The sequence below is a fragment of the Echinops telfairi genome, unplaced genomic scaffold (assembly GCF_000313985.2).
Source record: "Echinops telfairi isolate 266 unplaced genomic scaffold, ASM31398v2 ScPeMD7_1713;HRSCAF=2227, whole genome shotgun sequence".
NCBI classification, from domain to species: domain Eukaryota; kingdom Metazoa; phylum Chordata; class Mammalia; order Afrosoricida; family Tenrecidae; genus Echinops; species Echinops telfairi.
The window spans coordinates 1,082,708-1,091,836 of NW_022105611.1; the positions used below are offsets into that span (position 1 = coordinate 1,082,708).

The 9,129-nt window shown below is 41.2% G+C and overlaps 1 protein-coding gene across 1 annotated transcript in view; it reads right to left on the bottom strand.

Moving 5' to 3' along the window:
- FAT3 (FAT atypical cadherin 3) overlaps window positions 1–9,129 on the bottom strand; it is a 684,233-nt gene that overhangs the window by 140,137 nt on the left and 534,967 nt on the right. The window contains exon 7 of the mRNA XM_030886441.2: window positions 7,384–7,523. Within this exon, the coding sequence (XP_030742301.1) occupies window positions 7,384–7,523 (140 nt within the window). The remainder of the gene's footprint in view (window positions 1–7,383; window positions 7,524–9,129) is intronic.

Consider the following 9,129-nt stretch of genomic DNA (forward strand, 5'->3'; position numbering starts at 1 on the left):
TGTGTGTTTGTGTGTGTGTGTGTGTGTGTGTGTGCCTCACTGGTTTTGCTTCTTTAGAGATGCTCCTCGAGGAAGCCATATTAACAAATAGCCGAATTAACAGTGTAAGGATTTTCTGGTGAGAATAATGATGACACAGAAGTTTGTATTTTGGAGATTCTCAATTCTCACTTTTAAGATGCTTATGGCCTGGAGACTCAAAGTGACTTGCATGCTTTTGACAAGAAAAGCTGTTGATACTGCTATTAACCTACTTAGATCAGTCTTTCCAAGAAACTCCCAAACTCATCCTGAGTATCTTAACTTCTTCCAAATCACCCTGAATATAAGGCTAACTAAACGTGGTTTGAGATAAAATCACCAAAATTAGATTCTGATTACATGTATAATTTCAAATTTTCTAATATATGCCCCCTTATTAAAAATCCAAATAATTAAAACTTAGGCTTATAGCACATGATATGAAATTTATAAATATGTGTGGAATAAGTGGTATTGAATGATTTCTCACATAGTCCTAATGAAATTCTAAAATGAAAGTTTCACTGATGAATTTTCCTTCTTAGCATCAAGCAGTCATGCATTTTGAAAATAGAGGATACCTGTCCTATTGACCCTGTTAAATAGGTATTATCTACTATTCAATCATTCTAAAAATATTTGAGTATCTATATCATTCTGAGGTAATTTAATTAATTGCCATTTATTTAAACTGTTATAAAGCCAGGAGAAAATTATGGACATGGATATGAATCCATGATTTATTTATATTTTACCCAAGTATATATTGTGTTTTTTGTGGTGCCAAAATGTAGTGAGTGGCTATACTAAGGGATGGTCAATTTAAGAAATTAAGCAATACTGTAGATGAGTAGCTTTAGCCTTAGTCTCTTGAGTATGTTTTGAGATGGTGCGGTCCCCATAGATTTTCGACCATCTGTCTATATATTTTTCCTGACAGTATCCTGAAGCAGTTACAGTTTTTGTAGAGCTTATAGTCCTTAATGAGGCAAGTTGGAAAGTAAGTGGAGTATGACTGATAATTATGCCAATTCAACAGGTGCGCATGGGACTCTTTTGAGCAAACAGAATTGTATGGTCACCCTAGTTACAGGGGAAAGGACACCAGTGGGAGGACGAGCAGTCGCCACACACAAACTGACTGCCTTACCCTGTGTGAGTGACTCTATCTAAACTGAAATCCTTTCTGAGTTTCAGCTTATTTGAATGAAAAATAAAGATTCATACTAAAGTTAATCTTAACAAAATCTATATTCTATGAATACAAGCAGACTCAATGGAAAGATTCTCTTATTCTTGGAATGGTACCAACTAAGAGTTAGCAGAGAAGACAGGCACATGGCGCATGAGCTCTCCTTTTCTGTATCTTTAAACAAAAACACTATTCAAACTACACAGCTAGGAAGTCATCCCCCAGTCTGCTTTAACTCATGGTGATGTTACGTACAACTGAAAGGACTGCTGCCTGCTCCTCAGTCAACCTCACAGATCACCATGATGATGATATAAGAGTGGGCTCTCCACTTCATTCAGCCCTCTACTTCACCAAGTACAACGTCTTCTTTTAGCAATTGATCCCTCCTAATCACTTGGGGATCCAGGTCCTGTTATGACGTTTTCAGTGACTGATTTTGGGAAGTAGTCAATCCTGTCTTTCTTCCTAGTCATAGTCTGTACGGTTCTCTGAAACGTACCCACAGTGAGTGACCCGGTGGGCATTTGAAACACTGAGGGTATAGCTCCTAGTTTCACGGCAACACATAACACACCCTGACAATGCTGTCATCAGGGTTGGTATCACCCAGTGTGGTAAGTCATGGTGTCACATCTCCCCTCCCCACGGGCCTCTTCCATACTAGACATACAAAATCCTTAGTAATGCTGATTATCAATCTTAGTCATAGAATAATATATAATGTAGTTATAAATTGCTTAAATGTAATAGTTCTTAATTCTCTGAATATTTACAATATAATTTTTCTAAAATAATTCTATAATGAATTACAATATTACTAGTAATTGAGTAGAAGGACTTAAAAAATTCTTTAGTTATTACTTCATTCTCAAGAAAGTTGTCTATTTAGATTAATAAATATGAATTCCCACAATCCTATATTTAAAGTCAGAAAATTTGACAAAAGCAAAGACTCTAAAAACATCAGAAGCAACAAGCATATGAAGAAATACTCATACCGTTAGCCATTGAAAAATGCAAATCAAGATACCAGTGAAATATCACCTCACCTTAGCATTACGCACAAAGACAAAAAGAAACATTTTAAAGTGCAAACAACAAATGTTGGCAAAGATGTGGACACACTGGGGCTCTCATCCCTGCTGGAAGGGCTGTACAACTGTGCAAAAACTCTTTAAAGTGGCATGGCATTTTGTGGTACTTACACAATCTGGTGTCAACTTGAGACTCTTAAAAGTGAAGGGGTGGAGTCTAGCCTGTCAATCAGGTCACAGCTTGATGACTTCATTTGGAGGTGTGACAGATATAGACAGCTCACTAGAGGCCAGATGCACACTCTCCATCCCAGCCCAGTCCAGATCAAGTCCATATGTCCAATACCAATCTATAAAGTCCTCTTCAAACTCATGAAATACATGCAATGATGCCAAATGCAAGAAGATCACAGGGCAGTGGGTATTAAGTCTTATGGATCCAGTGGGGTATAAGCATCTCAGTGCTGGCTGGGGTCTTCACGTGGCTTTTCCAGCTCCAAGGCTCTGGCTGCCATCAGCCTGTCTCCATGTGGCTTGTCAACAAGAATGTCTCACTGGGACTGAGTGAGTTAGTTTATTGTGCCAACTTGGCTGATAAACAGAAGTGGGGTTAATTGAAGGGCGGAGGGATAAATTGCTCAGTGAACCTCGCCTTTCTAGTTCTCAGGTCTCTTCCTTTATGATGGTGCAGCTGCCTTAGCAGTTCCCTGCTTCAGCTTGCAAGACTGACTTCCTGCAAGACATCCCCAAGGAGAAGCCACATGGACCTACCCAGATGCAGCCCTGGGTGCTGGAGCAGCTGTGTGGAGACCCCTGCCAGCACTGAGATGCTTATATATTCACTGACTTGGCTTTCCTCCTGCAGTCGGGGTCATTGTGTCTGTTTTGTGAGATGGAGGAGGACTTTGTGGGTTGGTGTTGGACATATGAGTTAATGTTGGACTTGGGGGCTTGGGCAGCACTGGGTTGGGATGTTTTCTTGACGCTCGCTTAACCTTTATATAAAACTCTCTCTTATACATGAGTTTCTGTGGATTTGTTTCTCTAAAGTACCCAGATTAACACAGGGACTGAGTATGTGTCCTGCCTCCAATAAGCTATTTATTTCCTTAGCACCTCCAAATGAGGTCATCAATCTGTGATCTGATTGACAGGTAAATTCCACCCCTTCACTCCTCAGTCTCAAATTGACAACAGATTATGTAACTACCACAAACAACAATCAAGAAAAAAAACAGTTTTCACACCCACAGAAGCAGACTGTGGTGGTTACAGAGAAGGTGGATGAGGAGGTAGGGAAAGGAAGACAGGAAGGAAAAAGAAATAAATTTCACTTTTTAAAAGACACACGAGCAGCCATTTAATATGCAACTATTGGCCTCTCTCCACCTAGAGCAGAGTGAAAAAAATCAATGACTCCTGGAAACAATTAGTCCAATAGATTAATGGACCATGAGAACTTCAGCTTCTGAGACCTGAGAAAAGAAAAACTAGATGGTCCCTAGCCACCACTACCAACTCCTCAGAAAGAGAACATGTTAGAATGCTGGTAGAGGGGGAGGAAAACGTGGAACTAAACCCCACATCAAGTCTTACTGGTTAGCTACAGACTAGAAGAGCCCCCAGACTATGATCCTTAGTCACCCTTCCGATCTGGAATTGAATTCACTCCAGTGTTGTAATAATCAATCATTTAAGATAAAAGGCAGCATTCACCAAAGGGCAGATTTCAATGAGGAATCCCAGGGAGGAAGTGGGATGAGTGATGGTACCTTGAAGAATTATAATGGATGACTTGAAACAAAAATGTATATGAATTGTCAAATGTGGGACTATGATCTGCTCTGTAAACCTTTACCTAATTCACCATACAAAGTAAACAACAAGAAAAATAGTACCAGCAGCGATAAAAATCATGATGGTGGCCTGTAGGGCATGCAAAGGAAACTGGCAGCATCGCTGTGAGGGGCAATAGTGGCAGCTCTGTCCTGAGTCCATTGGAAGGGGTAAAAAGCAAATCAACACATCCGTGTTTGTGTATTGGTACATGTCAATTGGGCTTACAAAAATGCTTTTACAATGTTAAATAATTACAAGGATATTTTTATTTAAAAAATAATACCTTTCTGCCTGACACACTATAACAATTTTGAAGTCAGTCATTTTGGGATCACCCTCTCTGACAGTTTCACCCTCTCTTACAGTATTCACCCCCCAAATGACGCCCTAGTACCACGAAGCCACAAACTGATGGCTCCTGGAGCTAAACAGTTAGAAGCTCACAGCAGATTTTATATCAAGTAAGCACATGCTGAGTTCAGGGTTGCCGAGAAGTTCATCGTTACTACCTGTGGCACCGGGAGAGGAAGGGTTAGGAAGTCAACTCTAGACTCTGGAGGAAAATGAATCTTGACTTGATTAGTGATGCCTTCTGGGGGATTAGCGGAAGTGGAGAGAGAGCTGGGAAGAGGAAGGAGTGACAGCTGATGAATGCAGGCCTGTTTTCTGCCAAACGTAGCTTACGTGTCTGGTCCTACGAAATACACCGAAAAATCTTTCCATATTTAGGGAAAATCTGCCTTATGGTGATATTTAGCTTGTTAGTCTCACCTAGGAAGATCATGTAGAAAGCCAAGATATTTTCCCTTTCTCCTCGATCCCCAATGCCTTTTCGGATGCACGCACGATGCAGAGTAAACGCAGTGTTCCTAGCCCTCACTGTGGCTGCACGCTAGAATCACAATCTCTGAGGGTGGGGCCTAAGTATCAGTGTTTTTAAGTACCGTACCTCTTCCCTTGGGATTCTATTGGACAACCAGAATAAAAAGCAGCTAGCATAGAGGCTAGATGGGAAGGAGAGTCCGGACACCTAGATTTAGTCCTCACACAAAGGGACCTGGTGTGCAATGGCTAAAAGGCTCAGGTCATTTGGGGTTGGCAGTGGAACCGACCAGCTGTTCTGAGGGAGAAGGTGTGGGCAGTCTGCGTCCATAAGGATTACAGCACTGGAAACTGCATACGGCAGTTATAGTCTGTAGTATAGAGCCAGTAGGGGCTGGAACAAACTCAGTGGCAACTGGTTTGGGTTTATTCTAGTTACTAAGGTTCCTGCTAGCTACCCTACTAGTAGCAGGCCATCAGCAGGGCAGAGAACTAATTCAAACTTCAAGCTGGACTCAAAAGAGAACATGGAATGAAGAATGCCATTGCCTCTACCAGGTGGGTCTTGTCTGCAAGCACAGAATATGCAAAAGACGCTTACCTGTGCATCGGGCAAATCTACTGCAAAAGATAGCTCAAAAATGCCAAAGAGCAAACATGTCACTTTGAGGACTAAGCCAGGACTGACCCCACACCACGTTATTTGCAATCACCAACTGTGAATTTGAAAGCTGGAGAGTGACTAAGGATGATTAAAGAAGTATTTTAATTGTGGTACTAGTAAAAATATTGAATATACCGTGGACTGCCAGAATGATGACAACATCTGTCTTGGAGGAAGTAGAGCCAGATGGTAAGACTTTGTCTCACATCCTTAGGACACGTTTACCAGGAGAGCCCAGTCCTACGTAGAGGACTTCATTCTTAATGAAGCAGAGTCAGTGACCAAGAGGAAGGTTCAATGAGATGGACGGATACAATGGCTTCTGCAAAGGGTTCAGACATGGCGCCCACTCTGCGGATGGCCCAGGACTGGGCAGTAATTTCTCTCTGTTGCCTGTGAGAGTGCTATCAGTTGAAATGGACACAACAGCACCTAACAAACATAAACAATCGAACAACTCTTGTGGTTCAGTGCTCAGCTGCTGACTGACAGGCGGAAGGTGGGAATCCCCAGCCACTCCACAGGAGAAAGATGGAGTTGGCTGTTTCTGCAAAGATTATAACCAAGGAACTCTTATGACATCGTCCTACTCTGTCTGGTATGATTGGAATGGATCTCAAAGGCAAAGGCGGTTTGTTTGTTTGTTTTTTAAATCTAGGACTACAACAACAGACCCAAACACAAAAGCAGTTGTGAGGATGTCACAAGACTGGGCGGTGTTTCATTCCGTTGTACATAAGTCAGGAGAGGCTAGATGGCACTAACAACAACAAAAACAACACGACGACAACCATAGTGGGTTACATGTTGGGCTATTAACCACAAAGTCAGCAGTTTAAAACCACCAGTAGCTCCACAGGAGGAAGATGAGGCTTTCCACTCCTGTAAAGAGGTACAAGTTGGATAGTGAATATGGAAAGCCGTATAAAAATAGAGGCATTTGAATTGTGGTGGTGGAGAAGAATATGGAAAGTTACGTGCCAAAAGAACAGACAGAGCTGTATTGACAGAAGTTAAGGCCAATGGTGCTCCTGAGAGGCAAGGATGGCAAGACCTCATCTTACAGACTTTGGACATGTTGCTAGGAGAGACCAGTTTCTGGAGAAGGACATTGGTAAAGTGGAGGGGCAGCAAAAAACCAAACAAACAGAGGAAGGCCCGTGACAAGATGGATGGACACAGTGCTGTTTCGGTGGGGCTCAGGTAGAGGAAGGATTGTGTGGATGGCACACGACTGCAGGGTGTTTCCTTCGGTTGAGCACAGGGTTGCTATGGACCAGAGCCGACTTGATGGCACCTAGTCGATACAGGCCCCAAAGCTCACAGGGGAGCTGGAGCCTCTTCTACAGAGTTGCTGTCTATCAGACTTGGCTTCATGGCAGTGAGTTGGGTTTCTTTTCATTGTTAATATTACAACGAGGAGGTAAAGAATGGGGTAGTGTGTTAGCTCAGATGATATACTCCCTTCTCAGCAAAGTCAAGAAAAATTGGCTTGCTTGTCAAAGAAATACATCTACATGAGATGATCAGAGAACAAAGCCGTATCACTTTCTCCACATGTGCAATTACAATTTCCTAAAAGAGGCATTTTTCCCTACATTGTTCTCTTACAGGATTTTTAAAACACTGGATATTCATAGATATCAGTTACTACTTTGGACACATTTTGCACTTTTTTTTAACACGTGGTAATAAGATACACAATAAAGCACAGATGATTCCCCAATACCTTTGCATGTTGTCTGAACCCTTGACATTATTAGCTAGCTCTCTCGGAATTGCCACTCTTCAGGGATTGAACAACCTACCTGAGTGACCGCAACATGTGTCCCATCGGTGACTTCCACACTCATGTTATAGATAGACCTCTGCTCAGCATCCAAAGGTTTGGCTATCACAATAGTCCCGATGCCCTTCTCCGCGTCAAAAGAGCTGTCAAAATTCCCCCCTGATGACATCACAGAAACAACATTACATTAGCACATCTGAGAAATTATGCATTGAAACGTCTTTCTATCTTTAAAGGGTACTCTTCTATAAGAATTTTTTGGACAGGCATCCCTATAGCTCAATTTAAGTCTTCATAGATGGGGCCACTTTCTTTCCACCTTAATTCATATTTCAAAACACAGCCTCTACAATGCATAACAAAGGTCAGGGAAAAAAGAGATTGGATTGCAAAGAAGAACCTCAGCAGTAACGTCAGGGGAGTAAAGCACGCATGTGTTCCATCGAATATTTAGAAAGCTAAAGGCCTTTCGATCTCTTGTGACTTCTGCGCTATGAATTTGCACACCTTTTTGTGTTCCCAAAGTAGATTGTATTATAAGTAAACAGTCTAATTAGTGCTCGCAATGAGGAGACACTCTGAAATCAATTTTAGGATTGATGGTAAATCTGTAGTGTGTAGAGTCCCGAGTCCTTCAATTATGTCAGAAATGAAAATGATAACTACTTTAAAAGTAAAAAGCATCAAAGAATGGAATTTTATTTTAAAAATCCCCATCTCCGAACATTGTGAGAGTCATAGAAATACATAGAGGAGCTGTGGTGTAGCGGTTACGTATTGGGCTGGATTCTGCATGGTCTGCAATTCAAAACCAACAGCAGCTCTGAGGGAGCAAGACTGCGCTTTCTACTCCCGTCCACAGTTACGAGTTTGGAAACTCCCGGGGGCTGGCTCCAAGTTAGCCGGGACTCAACGGCAGTGAATTTAGTTTATATGTATGTATGTGCGTTCTTTTTCCACTAAAAAAAGAGAAAGTATTGTGACTCGCTTTTCTCCTTAAAAAAGGCAGAGCGTTTATGGGAGATTGACAAAATGAAATCTGGAAAGGAGTAAGAGGAACAATATCCGCTTATGTCATGTCAACTTATAAAATAATTGTATAGAGGTCTAGGAAACGTTCCATCTTCCTTCTGGGCCAGGTATGATTCATAGTGTGTGGATGGTATGCTTCAGAGAACCCTGGCCTTGTCGAAACCATTGCTAATTGTCTCCATCTTTGTGAACCTGAGTGTGGTGTATAGCCCTTATTAAGTGAAATATTTTTTAAAAGGGGATAGTAAACATGATGATATAAATGCTGGAATGACTTTAGGTGAGTATCAGTGTATGGTCATACATTCTGTTTGTTTTAGCCTGAAATTCCATGTTGTCCTGGACAGTAATTTCATGTGAGCTCATGTAGGGCAGCATATTCATTGAATTTCACATTTCAGGAAAGAAACCCTGGTTTCCTTTATACTCAGCATTATTTATATTTCATTTTGCTGACCAAATGATCAAAACGTTTCTATAATATTACAATTATCAATGGGCAGATGAATTAAGTGACAGATGTTTGCCTCACCTACCAGAATTTGAGGTACAGTGATTCAAAAGAAATCATGGGATTTAGTGTTAAAAAAAACCGCAAATACAAAAAATGTAAATATCTATTTCAAATATGGCTTGCTTGCAGCTGTCATATACACTTAAGATGACTTAATTGCTAGAGAGAACATAATTGTCCTTGACATTTAATTAACACTATGAAGATATGGGGGATACC